The 24,392-nt window shown below is 36.4% G+C and overlaps 1 protein-coding gene across 1 annotated transcript in view; it reads right to left on the bottom strand.

Moving 5' to 3' along the window:
• Positions 1-24,392, bottom strand: part of HIBADH (3-hydroxyisobutyrate dehydrogenase) — an 85,575-nt gene that overhangs the window by 10,483 nt on the left and 50,700 nt on the right. Inside the window, exons 5-6 of the mRNA XM_032109099.1 lie at positions 6,108-6,241; positions 5,491-5,567 (exon numbers count right to left, since the gene is read on the bottom strand). Of these exons, the coding sequence (XP_031964990.1) occupies positions 5,491-5,567; positions 6,108-6,241 (211 nt within the window). The remainder of the gene's footprint in view (positions 1-5,490; positions 5,568-6,107; positions 6,242-24,392) is intronic.

The following is a 24,392-nucleotide window of genomic DNA, read 5'->3' as shown; positions in this document are numbered from 1 at the left end:
CCCCATTTTTTTTCCAATCCTCTGATTCAACTGAATGCTTATAATGACCATGTATTTAAAAATATAAACTGTACTTTTCAGCACCAGTATGTTTTCACCATATTTGAATTGTATTTTTATTGTGCATAGTGCATTAAAGTCTTCACCATAAAAGTCTTCATCAAGAGCCACTCTGAATAATGGCTTTAATTGTTGTAATAAAAAAAACCCGCACTGGGAGCATTCAAAGCCTGAGCTTTCAAATACACAGAGATTTGGTTTTTTTTCCCAAACAAATCTCTTGACTTGTCTGTTTCCTTATTATTACATCCAGGTCAGTATTTTTACCAATGTAGTGCCTGCTTTTGCCATATCCAGCTGCATGTAGAGGCCTGCAATTACAGCTGTGAGTATACTGCAAGACATAGAACTTATTATTTTAAAACACATATAACCCTCCCAAAGAATGCTCTTCTTACAGTGTTCCAAACACCTCTCTGTGAAAGTCTACTTTAAAAGATATGCATGTATTATACAGATATGTAAAATACTGTCTTGCACAAGGTCTGACATATTTTTGCTCCTGGAAAAGAAAAACGAAGATAGTGTCAGTTTGTATCCCTGCTTCTTCAAAATTCACTGCTCTTAAACACCATGCAGCTTCTCTTCAGGAGACCTGAACCTATTTTTTTTCTCCTTTGCAGCAAGTGTATCATTAATAAGAGCAAGTTAGAAGTGCTTTGCATTTCATCTTTCTGAAGATTCATCCACTGGTGCATATATAACTGACAGTTAAAATTAGACATATATTAAAATCAGTTACTGAAGAAGTCCTCTGTCTTCCACTGTGCCCAAAGCTTGTAATGGTCTGAAACCAGCCAGAATATAAAGTAATTGTCATTCAGCAAGAGTCTATCCTAGAAAGTCATGCTTCAGTGGAGAAGACTGAGTTTCCATTTGAAATCAACAAATTAATCCAAGACAGGTATCTGAAAGGGCAAGTTTAATAGGAAGCAGCTACTGGGCTCTCAACCATGATAAAATGTTATTGCTGTTTCCCTGTAAATTGGCTGGGAACATACGATACTCTCTGCATAAGAGCTCCATTGCTGTTCAGGAGATATACTGCTCAAGCTATCAAAATGATGACAGTCTGCCAGTCCCCATAACAACTTGCCATTGGACGTGGCAAGAGCTTGTGCCTGTGCGTGTGAATTTACAATTACCAAAATGTTCTTCTCCCTTATAAGCAGAAAAGAAGCCCATGTATTAACTGTACTTAGAACAAAAACAATTGCTCCCTCAAATCAATGCTTCTTCAATAACATTCCTAATGAACAGCAGAAACTAAGCAATAGATACACATACCAAAAAAAAAAAAAAGGTTAAAATAGAATCCCTTCACACCACTGCTCAAAACTCAAGTTTTGCTGAGCTCTGATAAAGCCTCAGACTGAATTTTTCACACACTCCTCCAAAAGTTCAGTGTGGAAGAGACAGAAAAATTAAAATAGTGTCTCACAAGAAAGATACATCCTGGTCTCATTTTAAGGTGTAACAGCTGAAGTAGCTGAACTCTTGAGAGTTTCCCATCTCAAGGTGCTTTGGGTAAACACTATATAAAAGTACAAATATTCAAGCAGAACTTTACAGCCCTTCTACCACAGTTAAAAATGACTTTGCCATTGGTGTTTTAATCAAGGTAAGTGCTCTCCAGTGCCATTATTAACCTTCATGAGACTTAGCTATAGCCCTGTGCCAAGGACAGCAGAACTACAGTAGTTCCTTGGAGTCCATTTTCAAGGTACTCTTTCTAAACTTTGCAATGGGGATGTGTCCAAGGCTAATTCCTCATCCTATCACACATGCACCTCTCTACACTGTCAACTCTCATTTCTGTTCCTGTCTTACATCCACAGTTCAGGGGTGCTCACAGAAAGCAGACCTAGAGACTGAGACTACGTTTAAACTCAGCATGAGAAGAAAAAGTTCTTTTACCGTCTTGTCACTTTATGTAATGTAAAAAAGCAAGCAGGCACAAATCCATACAGTAAAATTACTTAGGAAGGAGCTGTATTTGGAGCTTTTAGCATAAATTTGGGTGCAGTCCCTCCTCATAGAAATGATTTTCTCTCCTACTGGAACTACAAAAGTGATTTTGCAGCAAGGTTATTGCCACAGAGCCCATACTGCTCTCCTGGTCCCTTATATCCCAACCACATTAAGCAACCTTGTCCTGTCTTGCGTCACCACATAAGCCCTTCCCTGAGTTTTTGCAGGCAGTTTCTGACTGGACTGCAAACTGTCTGTCAAGCAACAACTTCCATCTGACCTAAACACAAACCAGGTATCAGCAATATTTCATTTCTGAGCTTTATTTTGCTAGAAATTGTTTCACTGGAACTCAGGGCTCAGTAGAACAAAGTTACTGGCACTGAGATGATCAGCAAAATGAAAAAGAAAAATATCTTCTGTGGACAGTATCACTTAATGTTTCTATTTCTTATTTGTGCAGTTTACGTGTACTCTGTGTGTTGGTTTGACACAGTAACTCAGTATTTTGCAATATGCACGCTACAGAACTGTACAGCAAAATGTGCTCAATTCTTTTACTGACAAGTTGCACTAACATGCTAGAAAGAAAAGAAAATATAAATGACAATGTGAATTAATTTCCGCAGTGTCTGCTGCACCTTTTAACTTTTACTAGTAACATTCATAAATAATCAGGAAAGTTATGGAAAAACTGAACAGAACAAGCATTTCATTGGTCAGAACTAAGGATGGGAATTATTAAAAAATTATTTATGCATTTTAATCCAAATAACTTCCAGTGAAAATGGGCATCTTCATCAGTAAATAAAGATGATAGAGTAAAGCAAGTGAAATATAAATGCACAAACTACATGGCAATATAGCCTATTTTTCTGGGAGCTTATTGTGGAATTTTTGTTAACTAATGTTAGTTTTCTTTCCTCCTCATCACATGCTATTTGCTACTTATGTTGAAGTTTGGAAAACTATAATTTCAAATATAAAATAAATAAAACAATAGCAGATGTAATTTAAAAATCTGAAATTAGTAAAACAGTCACTCTAACTGCTTCAGAAAATGAAAATTTAGACTGCATGGTTTATGAAAACATTAGAGAAGAAGTTGGCTTATTAATAGAATTAGTATCACACTGTTTTGAAGACTTAAGTTCAGAGTCATACCAAACCATATTGGTTTATGGAAGGTGTTGTAATATGATTTTGTAGCTACATCTACTTCAGACAGGAGTATTTTGAATAATTAATTATTCAAAGTCCCTAGAACTCAATTTAAATGATGTAGCATATATACACAATGCATGACATAAAGACATTTTATATTCTTTCTAAAAGTTAAGAACACATCTAAGTTTCACAATTCCTATTCTGAATTTTTAGACTTTCAGTATCCTTTACTATTATTAAGTCGAAGTCAGACTTTCTTCACCAAATAAGCATCAATCTAATAAATCAAGTTCAGTTTCCTACTCTCTTCAGAGTAGGCAGCCACACTATCCTTTGAGCTTTAGACTTGAAAAAAAAATCCTAAATTTATTAATATAGCAAAACTTCTAGTATTTAGAATGACAACTGTAAACTTCTACATTAGAGATTTTTACACACTCCAAGTGGAAAGCTCTTACTCCAGTTATAAGCAGAAGTCATCTTCTTAAGATTTAAATCACATCAAATGAAAATCAATGCAAGGGTTCTAAATTACTTCAAAAGGCTTTAAATAACCACCTCTGCCTTAAACTTTATGCAGTTTTTGACTAAATGAGATTCTGCTTTTTCTATAATAAAAATCAGCAGCTTTCTTCTACAATAAATACAGTTCCTTCTTGATAACCTTAGGAAGTTTATATATTGTTACCTTCTCACAGGATTTTTGCTCACAAATGCTGAATATAGAGTCAGCCAAAATTTAAACTGGAAAAAGAAAAAATTCTAAACACCTTCAAGCTACAGTGACCACAGACATCAACTTGCTCTTCACAGGGCTTACATGCCCAGAATATCCCTCTTCTAAACCTCTTGATTTTTTTTAAATCATTCCTACAAATGTAGATAAAACTCTAACAAAAAATCAGTTGCATATGCTTTATTAAGTGAATCATGACTTAAAGCAGAACCCAGTGCAAGCTTTCTGGATTACACTGGATTACAAAAGTTGTAAACAATGCTACTGGTTTTATTATGGCTTGATGCAGACATGCTTCAGTATATTACAGACTCTCAATTTTAAAATGTAAATGGTACAGGATATTGATAAACCAATTAGCACTGATGCAAAGCAAATTCCTCTTTTATCTCAATTACAACATGACAACTTAATAGGTCAAGATAGTCTAACATCTGAGACAAGGGCAATTCAATAAAACAACTGCATCTTGATATGGTAATTAAGAGGAAATGTGAATCCATTACGTTGTCTTGTGTATGTGTGCGTATGTAGGTGTTCTTTTTTATTTATTTAAGCATTTGATGCCCTCTTGCTGTTTTTATAGTGTATCAAATCCACATGAACACGGTTGAACCCAGTTGATACTCACCTACAATATCTGTAGTTTTAGCAGGCAAATTTTAAGGATGCAACTGTGCAGATAAATAATTCATGAAAAGCCCCTAAAAGATACACAATTGCAAGATAATCTCTTCAAACATGGGACTTCTCTGTCTATAAATTTGCAAATGATTTTGATCTGGCTAAAACAATTTATTAGAAGTTCAAATACCTTGATACTGAACTGGTACTTGCATGCACTCTATTGGAAAATAAAACAAAATGACAAAGACCACAGCAAAATAAATACATTACAATTGGAAAGTAAAAACAATTTTGCTCTAATATGATGTCACTTAAAAGTTAGATGTACCACATGCTAGAAAAGGAATGGTAGTCTCAGCATTGGCAAGAGTGTAGTGGAGCATACTGCAGCTTTTTGACGAACTAGGAGTTTTGGCAATTAGGACAAAGTGCTCTCATAAAGTCAAAGAAAGGTAGATGTTCTGTTTTATGCTTTGATCTTAATTTGATATACATACTGTAGTAGAAGTTTCACTTTACAAAATATCTTGGAACAATTTAAGCAAGTAAACAAAGCCAATCAAAGCCATATGGGAATATAATACATCAGTTTAGGATACAAACAAAAACTTACCTCTGTATTAGCTCTGGATGTTTATAATGAAAGACAAACATTATTGTACGCTGCACGACAGCAGAACAAATAAACTCTTAACTGCAGATGCAGAATGTAACAACCTATGCAGCCAATACAAGAGAATATTCCCATGCTGAAAACACCTCCTTTAGTTAAATAATCCCTTTAACCTGTTAATGGCTTTATAAGACAACTCCTAGCAAAAAGTTTACCTATGTATTTTAATCATCATCTCAGCAAAAGTCAACCATAATACATAAAAACTGTAAACACGGAAAAAAATGCTTCAATCCACCACAAAAATCAAACAAACCTGATTCCAAGATTCATAGCCTCAGCAGTTCCAATCATACTGATGGCCAAGAGCATGTTGTTGCAGATCTTTGCAGCCTGGAAACACATGAAACCATCAATTAATTTATGCATTTCATAGAACGAACATGTAAAAATCAACTAGGCCCAGGCCAATATGATCAAGTATGTTCTGGCAGCTCTCTTCTACAGTTAACAGAGATCTGTGATAGTACAAAGTTCATCAAAGCCGCTCTATGGCTCCTTCAGAGATTAAGAAGTACTTCTTAGTACAGTAGCACAGTTAGTACACATGGCATGCAGGGGTTCTTTGTCCTTCAGAACATACAGTAAATCTAAATTCAGATGAAACAAAATTAAAATGTCTGTGTCCTAAAAAGTATAATCTCAACAAGCCAATGTGGAGAAACACCAGTCAGATTCTGGTGCTCAGTGACACAACATACTGGAAAAAAGTGCCATGAAGTTACTTTATAAACACAAGGTTAGAAACAAGCAAACAAGTATGAAGATATAAAATCATGCATTTAGTTCTGGAGTAAAAGAGTAGGCATCAATAAATAAAAAGCCAGAAAAAGGAAAGACTGAGATAACTATTAGCCCTTCAGAAAGCATTACCTGTCCGGTTCCAACCTCTCCACAGTAAACCACATTAGAACCCATGCATGTCAGCAACTCTTTGGCAGCATTAAATTCTTGTTCCACTCCACCAACCATGAAAGTAAGGTTCCCAGCTCGAGCAGCTCCAACACCTGAATCAAGATAACACTGGATTTAATAACACTATTAAAAAACCTCAAAACTTAGGCAGTTTCTCTTACCAGTAAGGGTCTGATGATGCAAAATTAGTATTTCACTTACAATGAAGCTCTCAAATTCTGTGTAAAAGTAAGCCTATACTCCCAGTACTCCCAGAATCAGTAATCTAAATTCTCAAACATCTGATGGAGATAAAACCACCTTATCTTCCAGGCACACTAGCAGATAAGTCATAAGACTTGCATAAAACTGGCAATGTAGCTTTTTGTAGTTTATACAAAGAAACAATCAACTTTTCCTGCAACTCTGCACTCAAAAAAAATTCACTGTATCTGAATTACTAAATAAAATTTCTCTTTTGTCAAACTACTCCTCACATATAACCATTAACAAACCACTGCTCAAAGTTAACTCTCTTTTATCAGGCTTTCCAAATCTAGGCTATTTTTTATCAATGCTTCCTGATTTTCACATGATTGAACAGCTAAAAGACAGGTATATAAAATCAAGTCTTCTGAATTTCTGCAGTTTATTATGTTTCTAATCTGAAGCAAAATTCTCCTTAATCTGAGAAGCTTTAAGTTAGTTTCCCATACATAAACTTAATGCATATACAATGATGCAATTCCTATGTAAAGACAATGTAAAAATTATTCATACACATACACACACATAAATACACAAGTCCTGGTTTTATTCCTGTAGTCTGTCCTGTCTTTACCACAGTTCAGCAAGCACACACCATTGTTCTTTGATTATACAGTTCCTAACCACAACATCGGCAAATTTTTCATGTGATATTTATTACCTCCACTCCATGAAATATTCTGTTCCTTAAAAGAAGCCTAATTCTACTACGAATTACTCTTATGTCCCTAACCTCAGTATCCCCAGCATTTAATGGGTATAACTGCTAGGAAAATTTGGCCTAAACTGATGAACAAATCAACTTCCTCACTAATTTTCACTCTGGCAAGAAGCACAGCCACTATAAATTTTCTGTGCTATGCATCAAACACTGGCTGGTTAGGGTGTACAGCTGCAGATAACAACTGACTTTCGAATTAAACATGCTCAATTAGGTACAGTGCTCTGAAGTGCTTTACCACAGCTAATGGTCAGTTTTGGACTTTGTTTACAACATCAAGGACAGTTACACTGAAGCTTCTCACACAGAAGATTTTGATGAATATTTTTTTGCTTTTCAATAAAAATTTCAATTGATGCTCTCTCTGTGTGCAACTGCTCTGTGTGGCTATGTCTACAAATGCCCCTTTCTGTATCTCCCAAGTGTTTTTCCCATCCTGTCTTTCAACATACGCCATCTTTTGAAGTCACTGAAGAATTTCAGACAAATTTGACAGATCAGTCTCAAAAAGAGTAAATACCTACCAGTTATGCAAAACCAGGCAACAGTAAAGATGCTCCCAATGATATTAGCCCAGCCTATATCAGAACTTAGAATTACAGGATTTCTGGGGTTAGAAGTGACCTCTCAAGATCATTCAACACCCATGCTCAAGGAGGGCCAGCTGAGACGTGTTGCCCAGGACCATGTCCAGTCAGCTTTCAAGTATCTCCAAGGATGGAGACTGCACAGCCTCTCTAGGCAACTTCTTCCACTGCCTACCCTCACAGTAAAAGTGTTTTCTTATGCTTCATATGGAATTTCATGGGTTTTGATTTGTGCCTCCTGTTCTGTCACTGGGCACTACTGAGAAGAGTGTAGCTCCCTCTTCTCCATTCTCTTCCATCAGGTTTTTATACACATTGATAAGATCCGCCCTGAGCCTTCCCTTCACGCTAAACAGTCTCAGTCTCTCCTCAATATGAAAGATGCTCCAGACTGTTTGTTATCTTCATGGCCCTTAGCTGGACTCACTCCAGTAAATCTGTGTCTTTCTTGTGCTGTTAAGCCCAGAACTGGAGCATCCGGAAGAACTCAGACCCATAGCTTTAACAAAACCATCGGTCTATATACACACCACTTTTAAGGTACTGAAATACATACAGTGGTGAAGATCTTCCTGCCCAGGTTGAGAGATACCCAATTTGCAGCCAATCCTTGATCTCACTTGAACAACTCCTCTCCAGGCACCTCACAGGAACTGGGCTAAGAGCAAAGCCCAAACTAGCTAGCACAAACAGATCATTGTTGTCTTTTTGGCTACCAGTTCACTATGTACATGACCACAAAGATTGCTACATTAATAAACACAATGGTTTTCATTCCATTCCTCTAGCTATTTTTATTCAAACCACATAATGGCCTTTACCACTAATCCTGTGATCTGACCTGCAGCAAATTAAGTAGACAATTTAAGTCAAAGCTTACAAACAAAATCCAGTACTATCCATCACAGGTCAATAGCCTTATATCTAGATTACAGACTGCTAAATAGCTTCAGAGATTCATTTATTAGAGCAAAATTAATGCTGACAATAGTTTTCAGCTGGTTAATCTTCTGACAGCTGCACTCTCTCACTTGTTCAAACATTTCAAGAAGCAAAAATAAATTAGTTAAATAGAAAAAAAGAGCAATTTGTTGTATAATGCAGAAGGCTTGGAAAATTCTTGTTTTAAAAACAAAAACCTATTACTTCATGGTAGATTTTATCATCTAGGGTCCTTGCCAACTATCTGCTATTTTATCAGAATCAAATGAGCAATGCAGCAAATTTATAAGACTGGAAATTTAAAAAAAATTGGCATGGAGTCTAGGAGTACAAGAACTGTAACTTCAGCTAAAATTAGAAATTAAAAAAAAATCATTATACAAGAATGCACAGCATTATTTCACAATCACAGATTTCATACGAATCACACAAGCCAGTAAAGTATTATCAGCTTCTAACGCTAAAGAGAGCAGTGGAGATGCAGAGCAACTAATGCCATTTAAATAAGCTAACTATTATTTTTCATATTTTGATTTTTTTAAAGAAATCTTACCACCTAAGATAATGCTTTATGTACCGCTGCTGTGAGGGTCAAAGTCATTTAGAATCTATCTGTTCTTTCTAAAATACAAAAAGTCTCTTCATGTCCTCGGGGAATGGTTTTCAGAGAAACTGCATCTATGATTAGCGTGTGTTAAGATTTCCTCCTCTGCTGCAAAGCAGGACTGCTGGAGTTTATGGCTGTGGTCTTATACTTGGCTTTTCTAGGATGATAACCCACACCTATGTGCAGAATCCCACAGAGCAGATCCCACAGAGCAGATCAGCTCCAAGTCTGTTGGTCACAACAGCACCAGAGTTTGTCCCAGCGATATAAACTGATAGGAATAGGATTGCAGAAAAATATAAGAGATCTAGCTAGTTGAGGGGACATGCAAGAAAATGACTGGGAAAAATATGGAGAGCAGTTACAGAGTAGCACTGCAGTATGGCATATCCACTTGGAGATGGGTTTCCCACTTGCCTACTAGCAGGTTTTGGATGAAGATCTGCAAAACTAAGTTTTTTTTATCAAAAGAGGTATATAAAGAACTGCACTTCAAAGCATCCTGTCACATCTGGCTGTGTTACTGGTGGGGCAAGTTCAACCCAGGTGCTTCTCATTCAATTGCCAATGGATTGCTCAGTGAACCTGATGCAGAGCAGTTCTTAAGTTCAACATTTTAGACAAAAATAGGAATGGAGACTTAGAAGCTCTCAGATGACAACAGTAACTGGTTGCAGGTACCCTGGAACAGTCTGAAGGTGACTTCAAGTTTTAGCATCCAGGCCAAGCAGCCTCATTTGATAGACACGCTGCCCTTCCATATTCACTTTCCCGTGCTTATTTAAACAGTATTTATCGTTGCTGCAAAAAGTCTTGAAATTTGCCACTGATGTTTCCAGTTCCAAAAAAAGCTCAGAAAGGTTCTGTAGCTACATCATTAAAACTGCTTCGTTTCTATCAGTTTCTATCAGTTTCGTTATTATTAAGAACACAATTGGCTAGAAAAGAAATGTTAACGTAAAGGTGTTATATGAAAGTATCTGCTTTTGGTTTCAGCTTTATTATGCTTCTCTAAAAACAGAGGGCAGATGAGTTTAAAAGAAGTGATATTGTAAGGCTATGCATTACAGCACCATCACAGTGGCAATGCTGAAAACAGTAACACTGATGGAAACACAATGCACCCAAGCATATCCCTGTGCCAACATATTTAAACCACTGTTGCACTGCACCGGCAGATAAAAAAATTTATTGCTGACGAAGTTGAGACTCAAACAACACGAACTGAGCTGTTTCAGAGTCTCTAAAGGACAAGTAGGAGATGAAGGCTGTAATATCAAGAAGCTCCAGCAAAAAATAATCTATTTTGTTATTTTTCAACTCAACATTTAGTTGCAATTTTAACAACTAATTTTGTGATCTAAACTAGATTAAAAAAACCCAACCAAACAACAAAAATATTGCTAGAGTTTTAATCCTCCATCCTGTTTTACAATATTGCACCCTCAAGCACAAGAGTTGAGGCTTTGCCTGTTACACTTTAGGAAGTGCAAGGGAACACTGGTCTTTTATTCTGATTTTTTTTTGAAAAAATGCAGTTTAAGCAACTGTAGCTGCCTCAAACAAGCAGCTTCTTGTCATGTTTGCTCTCTTTCAGATAGGCTGAGCTTGAGAGGCTGCATCTGTGTACCTTGTGTGAGTGTGTATTTTTAAGGACTAAGCATATTTTTTTAAGTACCTGCCAGCTCACACCAAATACTTTGTCTTTGCAACTCATGAAAAGTTAAAGCAAGATACACAAGGAAAGATTAACTGAAAAGGTTACTATTGTTTTGCTACACATATAAATCTAAAACCAATTAAAAGGCATGTATAGGCAAAATCAGCTGTAAATCCCTACTGGAAATAAAAGGATATTTAAAACCATACTATAAATTTAAAATAACCATGAAGAGACTAGTTATTTTATAAAATATAAATAGGGTATCAGTTTTTTCTACTTGCTTCTTAGACAATGTCTGCCATCATCAATCTATTTCCAGGAAACATGTAAATGGAACAGACTCAAAAAAAACCCCACAGCACACCACCACTCCAAGAGCTTGTGTTTCTCTCTATTATAAAAATCAGCATCAAAGCTAGTGCTATGAAGCTATTCTACTGTCATATAACTAAAACACAGTAAATCACTTAATTTGCTCAAAAGAACTTAAATGTTTTAACCAGTCTGCCATCAGCAGAGATAAAGAAGAGGGCCGATGGGACCGGGCTGCAATGTGAGCCGTCTTTAAAATGCAATTGTTCTAATCATTTTCTACAGATGCAGCCTCACAAGGGGCTGCTGTCACAGGGACCATTTACGACTTGTTATGGTGTCTCTATTGTTTACCAGCGACATTCGCTAAAAAGGCGACAGCTGGGACAGAAAGCTGCTCCTCAACGAACAATATAATCCCGTGAAAGTAATCAACAAATTTAAGGGTGTTAATTAACTTTACACTTTATCATGTTCAATTAGTTGTCCTTTCTCGAAAAGATTGCCGTACACAATCGGTTTAGAGCGTGCCATGTTTGATTTGTAAGTGATCACTGTTTCTGTTTCAAAGTCCATGTCAGATGTTCTCTTGGGTTTTGGTGACACAGATGAATGGCTCTGCACATGTTAGGGGGTGATCTGGTTTAACATAAACCAGCATAACATAACCCCTTGTTAACGTATCGCTGGCCTTTCCAAGCAGGCACAGAAACGCCCGTGCCCGCGGACGCATACATACGTGCACAAAACCCCTGCGGCAGCATGACAGTCAACGAGTCCAAGTTTCGTTTTTGCTGAAACGCAAAGACACAAATAAATGGGCAATTTTTCATCATTATATCTCAAAGCAAGACTTGTCTTTTAGGGGCACGCTTGGGATCATTTCTTCCCAGCAAGATCCCTAGTTCTGCCGCATTATGCACTAATGCACAAGTGCCTCCGTACATTTTACATAATGCACACTGCCTTTTCTAATGGCAGCTGAGCAAACGCTGGGTAGATGCACTAAGTTCTTCCGTATATCAAATTCTGAGTTTGTACTGCATTTATAATGCCAAGGATTCTAGAAGAAAGTTGAATTAATCTATTATTAAAATTTGCCATTTTCCCTTTAAGGTACCATTCCTACTTGCTAATGGGACAAGGCAAAGCTCATGATGAAGCGAGAACGTACTTGGAAGTGCCCCTTAATGAAAGTCATTGCTGTTTCTCTCTTCTGACAAATAGAGCTTTGCATCACCGTACCTCATAAACTAGTGATTTTTGAGCAAAAATGGAAATGGAGGTTCAGGTCAGTGATTTCAAGATTTATACAAGCACTCAAATATTAATCCAGACAAAAGCACGCTTAAGGAAGTAGAAACATCTCCTTTACGGCATAATCGAATTGTACAATTTGTGAGATTATGGCTGTACACAGAAAAAAACCGAGTGGATTTTTATTCTGCAGCAACAGGCAAATTAAACACACATGATCATCATTATATAAGCAGTTACATTGTACATAAAAACAAACTGCAAAAAACCCACCCACAAAACAAAACAAAAATGCAAAGAAAGCCCAATGGAAAAGTTGTTAACTCTGAAAGCTAATAATGGACTAGGTTAAATATTTAAGAGGAAATTATAGACTATATCAGAAATAGCTGAAACCACAAAACAAAGCAGTATAAAACATTAGTTTTCTGCTAGGAAGAAGATCTGCAGGGAAAAGGGAAGCGGTCGATAGATCCTTAAATTGGACGCAATAGCTGTTCTTCTATCCCAAGTTGGCAGCTGCTACATTTGCAGACCTAGTTCATTATTTACCCATAATGACCATCAAGCTCCAGTCAAAGTCAGATCACAACAACTGTCAGCAGCTCTTTTAATTAGCCTTGTTTGAATTCAGATAAATATCACAATGGCCCAGCTTCTGCTGAAAAAGCAACAAGAAGATTGCAAAGAATAAACTGCTCTGACTTCCTCACAAACAGTATTGTGAAAAAGTCCAGAGAACCGAAGTTTTTTGTTTGCTTGTTTGTTTTTTAATTAAGGAAGGGATGGTGATGTGCACATTATTATTTTTCCCTCACGTGATATTCATATTACTATCTGCAAGTCCTGTTTATAAGCAAATTCGTGCATCTCAAATGCCAACTCAAAACACTACTTCACAATCTGAAAGGTAAACTTGAAGAGATGGTTTACAGGTATTAATTAAATTTCTAACCTCTGTGAAATTATACAGTTTGAAAAACTGGATCAGAATTAAGGAATGCACATATTAACAGGATTATCCTCTCTCCTAATTTATCTCCTTCTGTTTGTTTATCCTCAGGGAACATAATCTTCTGTTGCATCAAGCCACTCTCATTCTCCCTGTGTCAGCAGCAGAATAATAATTCCCTCCTCCTCCTCCTCCTCCTCCTCCACCCCCTCTCCCACAAGCACTGGCAAGAATGAAGACGAGTGGATCAGACTGTGTGCATCAGCATTAATGCTCCATGCAGCTATTTTCCTAGCAGTAGTAGACACTGAAAGAAAGATGCAAGAGAGGTGAGCAATATGCTACCTGTTCTGGGCAGCCCAGCATGAGAGGGCATAATTAAACAGATTTTGCCTCCTAGGATAATATGAAGGTAGAAGATGCAGGCAGAGACTGCTCCAAGAGCCTTTCTTCAGCACTTCACTTGCTGTCACAGTTGGGTCCCAATTTTGCTAGGTGCTGTCCAAAGACAAAGCCAGTACCAAACTCTCCAGTCCCACATGCCAGTCTGAGAAGTGCTGCTGGACATGCAAGGATCCTTGGGAGCCTCAAGGAAAACGTATTTGGGGATTTACATGAATCATAAGGATACATGCATATAAACAATAGGTACATACATGTGTTATATTAGAAGAGGATATCCCTTTTGGGAACAGAAAAAATTATGTAAACATAGTCAGAAATGGAAGGTAGAAAGTAGTGGAGGAGGAAGGATAAACAACCGATTAAACAAAATAGGCAAAATGGTCATGAGAAGCTTTATGTTTTCAAAAGAAGGCTTGAGTAGAATTGTATAGGGATTCGTACTTGAACTTGGCCATGGATGGTGAACAAAAATCTTCAGTTTGATTTAGATGTATTATAGAACGATGCCAAAACACAGAAAAGAATATGCCCTCTCAATAAATAATGCAAAAACTGACTAGAAGCTGTTGTTGAGGCAGTTTAATATGAGGGGGATGAACGAGGAAAATTTTACGAGATGGTATTAAGTAGCAACTGATGCCTCCCAAGGATCAGCCAAAGAAAATAGTTGCAAAAGGCAAATGCACACATAAGATACTTCAACTTCTTCAACAGAAATACAAGCTGAAAGGCCTGATGAAATTGTTCTGTCTGCAGCCTTTTTTTAAAAGCACTACATTTAGTTCAAGTCATTGTAATGTCAAAGAGAAATATCAAAGCACTTGAAAAGTTAGCAAGTAAAAAGGTTAACAGCACTGCAGTAAGAAAGGAAATACAGTATGCTTGATTAACTTGTTTGCTTATTTTTAATACCCAAAATACTGCATTAAAAACATTTAAAAACAGTAGTTCATGACAGTTATCTTTCCCATTCTCTACCTTTAATCCATACTCCACCATAAAATCCCATACAACAGAAACACTCTTTTAGGTGTTGCTGGAGTACCAGATTTAGCTACTCCTTTACACATCCCTAACATATAGATATATGGTCCAAATCTCATCTGCAGACCTATACAGAAATATTAAAACTTAAAACCAACAGTTGCATGCATCTACAGTTGTGGACAGCGAAACTACCTGCACAGAGCTTAGCACAGCTCAAAACAAGTATTTAATTTTTTATCTGAACGTTAGCAAGAAGGCTGGATGACCAGTGACAAACAGAAGCAATACATTCCACATATACAAGATCCCAAAGTTTCAAAGCAGATTTCAGACAGTCCAAATGTAAATAAAGCACATGACACCGAGCTGTCTGATTAACTGCTGCTGGGTTCTGAGCAAGCAAGCACAGCATCAAATACATGTGAAACATCAAATAGAAAAGAAACAAAGAAAATAGTCCTTCAAAGAAAATAAATCTTGTCCTGCACTACTGCTTGAAATTCTGGTCTTTTAGGAGAAGTCCAAAAAGTAAACATGAACATGCGTGCAGCTCCTCCACTATGTGGGCCGCTGTTAACCCTCCACACGACTGAAATTCAGTAGGCATAATTCTTGTCTTCACCGATGAGGTTTCAAGTCCTAGAAATAAAACTTTATCCCAATCACATAGTGCAAAATCAAGAATTAGTTTTGTCTGGTGTTAGAAAGAGGGAAGAGCTGCATTTCTAATATTATCACAACCTTGCTTTCTTGAAAAGCTTCTACTCTATGCAGAAGATCAGCAACCAGAAAATAGACTCTTGTGTGACTATGGAAGAAAAAACTCAAAGGGATAGACATTTATAATGTTCCCTTTGAAAAAGAGACAGCAAAATTCCAGAAAAGCTATTCTTATATTCATATAGTTAGTTGCTCTAACTCAAGTTCACAGACAATACCAAAGTGAACATCAAGCCTGCAGAAGCTTAATGTTTGCATGGAATATCCAAAAGCCACAAATAGACCCAACAATCCACCTTGTCATCACAGCTTTTCATCTCATCCATTCTGACTGAACAACATACATGTAAATGTATGGCCAACAAAACCAGATGCACAGCCAGTCTTGTTGATTTCTTTAAATCACAAGAAGCAGTCAGCTATAAGCCACCACGTTTGCAGATTTTGCTACTTGGACTTGAATGTCTCTGTCCGGAAAGTATAAAATACTTGCACGTTCTACCTTAACTCCACAGCAAAATGCAACTGTGCTTACATAGTGCTGTGGAATAGATATGTAAAAGATGGAAACTCTTTTATTGTAACAGCAAAACAAAAACCTTCAAGAAAAAATAAACCAGGGATATTTAATATTATTGTTTAGCTGTTTCTCCAGTATTAGTACAACTTTAACAAGATATCAATCCCCTTTTACAAAAACAAATTACTTGAAACACTTTAGTACTTCATGATTTTATCATATTATTTTTCTATAGATCCTGAAAACCAACAAAACATGGCATGGTTTTTTTTCTGAATAATGAAAGCATTAAGCACACTGCTAAAAAAGAAAAACACAGTCACACTGAGATGTACATTGAAACTGCATTACTCAACAGGTATGGGTTCATGTGCTCCTCTTGATAAAAGGTCTGCTTCTTAAAAAGCCAGCTACAGAAGCAGGCAAATTTCTATCGATGCATTCATTAGTGTTTTCAATGTCATATAAGAAAATAAAGACAATAAACACAGAAAAATAAAACAAAAAGCATTTGAATGGGGTGGATAACATAGCATATATGTTCCTAAGCATTTCTGGTTTATCTTAAGTAGCATGTAGCAATGCCACAAGCCAATCCAAATCAGTGGGGGCATATTTACATTCACAACATTTAAAAAATATCTAGTATTTAATAGCAGGAATCTAACAAAATTTTAAAATAAAATAGAAATGTATAGCCAGAAAGAAGTGTCAAACAGGTGGTTTTAAAATAAATCAGTCTCCAGTATTTTCTGCTGGGGAGCTTCTCAGCTGAAAGTTTTAATTTTACCTGTTTTGGGTACAGTCTATGAGAGGACAACTGACAGAGGTTTACCAAATGAAATTGGAAAGAAATGCATAAATAATAGGAGTGAAGACTGCACTGAACATTTTTGAATGAACTTTTGAACTCTGTCCCTTCAAGTGTCATTGAATTTTTTTTACAATCTGAACCATCACCTGTGCATTGTTTCAGATATGTCTGCTCTTTTTTTCAAGCACTTTGGCATTGAATCTTGCCTCTGGATACAGTCAAGAGCCCACACAGTCTTATCTTTCAGCTGCTCCTTTAAAATATATGCTTATTTTAAAGCATGCCTAACTCTGTACCTACAAAGTAACAAATCACTTTCTGCTGCCTAATTTCAGCATAGTCAAAGTTAATTCTCAAAGCTTTAAGGCACTGAAAGGCAAAGCAATACAATAATGCAAGATTACGACAACTGCTAGAAAAACAGCCTAAATTGGAAAGATTCCATTTAAAGAATCCCTTTGTTTCAAGGCCTTTCCTAGTTCTATTTCCTGTTCAGGGATCCTCTACACATAATTCTATTATTACCTCTCTGCAAAACAGATAGTACATCTCTTTCAAAGAACTAGACTTAGCATTGCCCTTCAGCCTAAAATGCAATGTACTTTTCAGTGTTCTCAAATGTACTTGATGCCACTTATACAATGAGTTCAAACATTGTAATTTAATTAAAAGTCATATCTCTTTATATATGAACTAATTCTGAGTTTAATATGGAAATATTTTTAAGAAGAAATACTATTTTTATTATTACATTTATTGTTTCAGGATGAGCCAATATGCAATCATATGGTTTAAATTTACAAATGTTGACATGCTCCAAATGCTGTACTTTCACAAAACAAAACACATTTTCATATTTAACTGTGCTGAATGACAACTTAAGGAGACCCACTGTAATATTTGTGAACCCCTTTTTTCTGTACTGCCTGGAAGTATTCCAACACTGCAACTTAGGCAATTTTACACAAAACCAATTTAACCTTTTTTCTGTAACGTAAAGGAATTGAAAGTCAGTACTTGGCCTGGCCTTCCATTTAAAAAACAAGAAAAGAGAAAGACTGCATTTTGCCAACGAACAGAATCAAGAGGGTAACAAAGTTAATTATTTCTCATAATCAGTAATTATGATTAGATAAGAGACTCTTTGGTAATGAACTGCTCTAATGATGGAGGACCTCCATCCTAAGAAATATAATAGTACATTAACATAACTGTGTATGCAAAGTACATAGAACCGCTGCCACAGTTAACTTGTCATTGAATGATTAAATAGGAATTCATAATTAGAAAAATCCACAGTGTAATTTATTGGCCTTCTCGACAGTTCTGGTTCATTAGAAGTTGATTACCAAATAGTGACCTCTAGCGGCCTACAGCTTTTTCATGTTACTCCGGTTCTCTTGGCAGTCTTAGAAGCTATTTAACCTTAAAAAAAAAAAAAAAAAAAAAAAAAAGGGCAGTTTGATGAATGTAAAATGCTTCCCTTCAAGATACCTTTTTTAAAACTTCTCTTAAAGTATAAAGTGTGCTAATTTCTTCACAAAATGGTTTCCTGTTCTGTAACCATTTATATAAATGTAAAAAAACATGCATCTATATGAAAACCCCACAACTTCTCAGTTTTAAAGTTAATACTGAGGTTAACACGGTTCTCATGGTAATTAATATTTATATACTAATTAAACATAATGTCTTCTAGGAAAAATATATAATATATTAAAACAAAATACTTTTTAGTGTCAATTATGAAGACCTTGAGAAGCTTATACTTCAAGCCAGCCTGCATACACCTTAAGGTGAAGTCCCCCTAAGCGTTGCCTTTGAACAACGGTCAGTTTTGCACTAAAATGAATTACACTGGCTCAGCTGGGGGAGGCAGAGGACAGGGAGGGAGAAAACTCCGCAGTTCTCTGCTCCAGGTAGGAGAAAAAAATCCCAACATTTCTTATTATTTGCTGGACACATACCTTGCAACACTCTTTACTCAAATGTAATTTAAGAAAAATGCAACTTAAAAGTAAGTAAGATTTGCATTTATCTGCAAAATCTTTTAAGCATTAGGGTGGAATTTTCCCTCATTCAACTTAGTTAATCCACTGTTAGGCTATTTAGACAGTGTTCTATTTTAAAATTTTCCATTATGATAGATACACTTTTTCTTGAACTAGGACAGTATCTAATTTGGTTTTTTTTAAGTATGAATGTTTCTAACAGGAAGTAGCACATCTGAAACTAATATAGAAGCCCCTGAAACACAGCATTAAATAAAAATTCATACCCAATGAACACAAGCAATTTGAATTTCCATTGTTTTCATTTTCCATCTTGCTCTTTTCCCAACACTAACACTGTAGAAATGATGCGCATGTATTTTTCTTTGTGTTTGTCTAACATGGAACTGGCTAAACAAATTATCCCCCATTTTTGGACAGAAGCTAGGAAATAAACCGCATCGTCCTGTTTCATACATAAACAGATTTTTCAGAGAAAAGTATTCCAGTCTCCCAAATGGGGAGATGTCCATCATCCTTGCATGCTGGAAACAGCTTTAACAATTGCTATAAACAGAGAAATGGATAGCTACATGACAGAGATCTCCAGCCGGATTTCCGTGTGTGTATGTGTGTGTGTACAGATGCATGCATGCACACACACAGGATTCTAGCTGTTTGTGGCGATGATTTAATATAGTGACTGGATAATGAGCTGTGCTCCCTGCAGCAAGTGAATCACCATTTAATGCTATTATCAACAGTTCATGACCCACCGGCATGAAATGTCAACCTGATTAATCTGAACACTACTGGCCTCAGAGAGGAAAAGCTACCTTACTGTCAGAATTTAATATATAATAAAACCATACCCAGAATATAAATACCTGATCAAGCAAGGCTATTAACAGCAAATCTACTTTATTTTGCTCTACTGTTTCTTTTAAACTTGCTTGGGCATACATTAAAAAAAAACAAAAAAACCAAAAACTTTTGTCTAGTCAAGCAGGAAGCAATCCATTAGGACTTATTATTTTGATATACAGTGAAACATTTCAAAATGGCTGTCCAAATACAAACCCCATGTTGATACAAATAAGAAAAAAAATTAGCATATGCTATTATAGGACTTGCTACTGTCAATTCGTATCAGGAAATGATCAGAAATTGTTCTTGCTTTTCTAAGGTCACTGAGGCAATAAAAATACTGATTTGTAAACAGGAAACAGCTTGTATGAGTGGTGCTGCATAGGTCACAGAAGAAAGCTACCTTAGCTTTGTAAAATGAATACACTTCAAGAAGATTAGAAATTTGTGCCAGTTACATTCATGAACATAAGGCAACATCCCCCTCCCCCTACCCCCATTTTTTTACAGTTATAGCAAAGATTTTTCTTTTGTAATTCAGTTCCATGATAGGGCCCTACTCAGTAAAATTTTTATAATTTTTTTCAATTCTCATTGCAGAATAAACCAGAAAAACAAGAAAAATGGACACGTTTTACCAGTCACAATGAGGTTAGTACAATCCTGCTATACACTCTCCATATCTTTTAAATTTAACTTAGCTAGGAGCCTTATTAAAAGATGTAAAACTTTTCAGCCAGCTTTTCAGGATTCTCTACATAACAGTATGTAAGTAATCCAGACTGAAGCTGGTAGGACTACATGGCATTTATCTGTCAAGTTATATTAACTGACGCGTAGTAACTAGTATGGTTTATCGTTAAAACATAGTACAGTTACTTTTAAAATGAAACCCACAATGGTTTCACCCCTCACTTTTTATTGTTGTCACCTGGTACTGAAAGGGCTAAGGGATTTTCAGGACAAGGGGCTGGAAGAAAACTGAGTGAAATCCCCAAAACTGCCCACATATGAATGGAATGACCGTGGGTGGGACGAGAATGAACACTCCAAGTATCGACTTATAAACACTAGCAGCCAAGGAAAGAGGAACATGTCAAACTGACTTGACTAAAACTTGGACAAAACCCTGATGTCTGAATTCCCAGTTGCGAGCTCTGCTGGAAATGTAAAGAAGGAATAAAGAAATTCTGGACACTTAGGCAGGAAAGTAATTCATGCTGCCAACACAGACACATGTTTAAGCTTTGCTTTTCCATTCAGAAATCAAACTGCTCTTGTATGCCAGTAGACTAGTAAGTGTTGGCCTGTTTTGCAAAGGCTGTCCTGTGTAGCTGCAAATACTGCTGGCTGCAGTGTGCCTGAAGGGGTAACATCTGACAGCCATTAAACCTCTTCTGCACCCCTCCTCTGAATTTCAAGGGAAAGAGGGGTTTGCCATACAGTAGCACAGCCATAGTGCTCTCACTCTTAGGAACTCCAGATATTACAGTAATAAGAAGAGTTAACACAGAGAGGCTGTATTTAGATCTCCATCAAGCACAAACTGTAAATCTGTCTGCTGGGATGTCAAAAGTATTTTCTGTTACCTGGAACTAATGACCACCTTCAAAATCTTGGTGCTCTCTTCGTCCATTGCAGATTAGCTCACTTCTGAGTCTTGCAGCTAGATTGCATCTTCTGCTCTCACGAAGCTATGCAGCCCTCTCCTGCTACAAAAAGCTGCTTTGCCTCCATGATTCCTCACTGTACACTCGTTCTACGAGCCCTTTTAGAGGCTCTGTTTGCCATACACATTTTTGTTCTGTTTGAGTAAACCCCATTTCATCCCTTTTGCCTTCTGGAGAAGAATAGGAACAAAGGCATGGGAACTTGTTCTTCTCCTTTCTAAACAGCTCCTTGATACAACCAAAGCCCAGCAACTGTGCAGTCCCTTCAAACTAAGGTAGCAAGCCTCCACAGTCCTGACTGTGCTGAGTAGCTGCTCCAAGTCTCATCTTGAATCACATCGATTTCATATTTTTAAAATTTTTGATTTAGAAAAATCAGATTGCATTAGAAATGCAGTGAGTCATATGCACTGAGGAAATGCAATTAATACTGAAGAAAGAAGACAAAGAACAGTCCAAACCCTCCCATTTTCAAGTATTCTGTAGAATACTTTGGCATGCATATAATTGGTTCAATAGATTCAGACTGGTTTTTCTTCCTCACTCACAAAAAAATAATGAGGAAGCAAGGACATAGAATAAAAAATGCAATTTTCTTGCTTTCTACTGTGTTTATAGCGATCTATAAAATGCCCAAGATCATTCTGAAATGTTAGCAAAAGATAAAACAGTGGCTAGAATAATTTTTTCAAGTATGCTTTTAAAAGCTCTTAAATGAAAAGAAAAAAATAAATGTGCCTTCATAGGGAGATAACATTACAGTTTCAAATTAGCTTTTTAAGTACACAGGAATGTAGATGAAGAAAGAAGAGCACTTCCTTGACATAAAAACAGAAAATAAGGTTTTTAAGAGGTTATTCTGCAATCTTTCTGTGCTAACTCTGGTATTAAAATAGGTAATTAGGAAGCATTCTTTTTTTTGTCCCCAAATGTAACTCAGTCAGAGATTTGGGCTTTTATTCATAAAGAATGATAGGAAAACTGGGAAGGATAAGTGAACTGCAGCAGTTTATTTCAGAATACAGACTTGATTCTAATTAATTCTAATGAATTCTCCAACACCAAAGTTCTCCTAATTTTTGTATTGTGCCTATTCTCTGAGATTAATGGGGGGATCATGTACCCAAAGTATATCTCTGGCTCCTTCTGTGTCCATTATTCATCAACAAACTACAGTTCCATGGGGACTTTAGTAAGGAAAAGAGAGAAAAATGATCAGGTCAGTACTTGGTATAAACTTTTTTGGCTACATATTCAGAGTATCAGCAGGAAGTCAATCTGTGCTTTCTGTACTGAGAAAGCACAAACAAGTGGCTTTAATGACACCGCATCTCCCTTTTCCTGGAGAGCAGGGAAAGAAGGAAGAGAGAAGATAGTTGTTTATTTAATTCTATGTAATTTCAGATAAATAACTGCTCCAAATTAGAATTTAATATTCAAAATCACGTAAGAAATTAAACTTCTGAACCAGCTACTGAGCAACTGGCATAAAAGTAAAGGCTCCACACCAGAAATTACTAAAATTGGCACAAACTACACACCAACAGTAATCAGATCTGCAAAACACAGCCTAACATTACACTCTTATCAGGGAAGGTAATTATACCTGCTACAACATCTGAAATACCAGCTCCTTAATCACTTTTGGCAAAACATATAAAAGTGCACTTTGGCATTACAACAATTCATTTTGCTGTGTGCAGACTACAGTTTTTCAGACTATATTCCTTGTCTCTGTGTAGTCCCTACGAATGCGTATCTAGTACAACTCCTTGCTTTCTTTGTGTAAAATACACACACACAAAAAAAAAAAAAAAAGGAAAGGAAGGGGTTCACAATCATCTACAGAAAACAAAGATACATCATTTCCTTTTAAAAAGGCTGTTTTCCATCTTGTGTCATGGGTTAGCTAGAACTCAACATAAGAAACAGTAAAATGATCATGCAAGCACCTCCAAAGGTTGCTAAATCTGTCTTCTTGAGGTAGCTGTTCAGTGTTTTGATTAAAGAGTTGCCCTATTGTGTCAGGAGTGAACGGTCTATCAATGGTATTTCTCAGTAATATTATGCTTAAATTAATGAAAAAAGTTGAATGACAAGTTGATGTCCTAAAAAGGACGTTTCTAGAATGAGATAGAAGTGCACTCAAAAGATTCCTGCTCATTTAGCTTATGGACTTACAGGGACTATATGCACATCAGAATTCAAGTACAATACCCCAAAACCATACATGTAACAAAAACTCAGGGTGGCAAGGGAAGACATTTTTGTTGCGTATGTTCTCTACATGCCTTTTTTTTTTTTTTTTTTTAATCTGATGGACACAAACCAATGACTTTCTCATTCATCACTGCTGTTAGAACAGAAATGCTTTGAGGTTCCCATTCTACAAGCCAAATCTTGTGAGGTTTATGTTGCAGCATCACAGGACTCAACAAAATTTATAACCTGTTATTTCAGCCTTCTTTGATGAACAGATATAAAAATTAATTAAAAGGTTTAATGGCATTTATTCCACTTCTTTCAAAGTAGAACCTTCTGTAAAATACTTATTGCATGCTAAGCATTTATTACAGTCAACAAGAAAAAATACAAGTAAAAATGTCTAAAGCCTATAAAACAGTCAAAGTGGTCTTTATTTTGACAATTTCTCTTATTCGTTTTCCATTCATGCAGAGCTCTTTTCAAAAAACAACCCTTTCTGGACAGTGCCTGAGGTGGTATCAAAATGCTCTTGATTAAAAAAACTAAACATACCTGTCCCTCCAAGCTGTGAAGCTTTTTTCTTATTTTAACAGTCTAATCTACCTCTCCTTGAGACAAAAGGGAACTTACGCATCTTGTAGCATAACAAGATGGATGAAACAGATGTATTACAAGAGGACATTATACAGTTGATTCCAAACAGTGCCATAGGGGCACCAGCCTGTTAAAATCAGGGTGCAGTAGTCCAGGTGGGAATATGAGTCTGTTTACAGAGAA

Source organism: Corvus moneduloides, chromosome 1 (genome assembly GCF_009650955.1).
Source record: "Corvus moneduloides isolate bCorMon1 chromosome 1, bCorMon1.pri, whole genome shotgun sequence".
Taxonomy (NCBI): Eukaryota; Metazoa; Chordata; class Aves; order Passeriformes; family Corvidae; genus Corvus; species Corvus moneduloides.
Note: the sequence above shows the minus strand (reverse complement) of the source record. Positions and strands in the feature narration are given on the sequence as shown.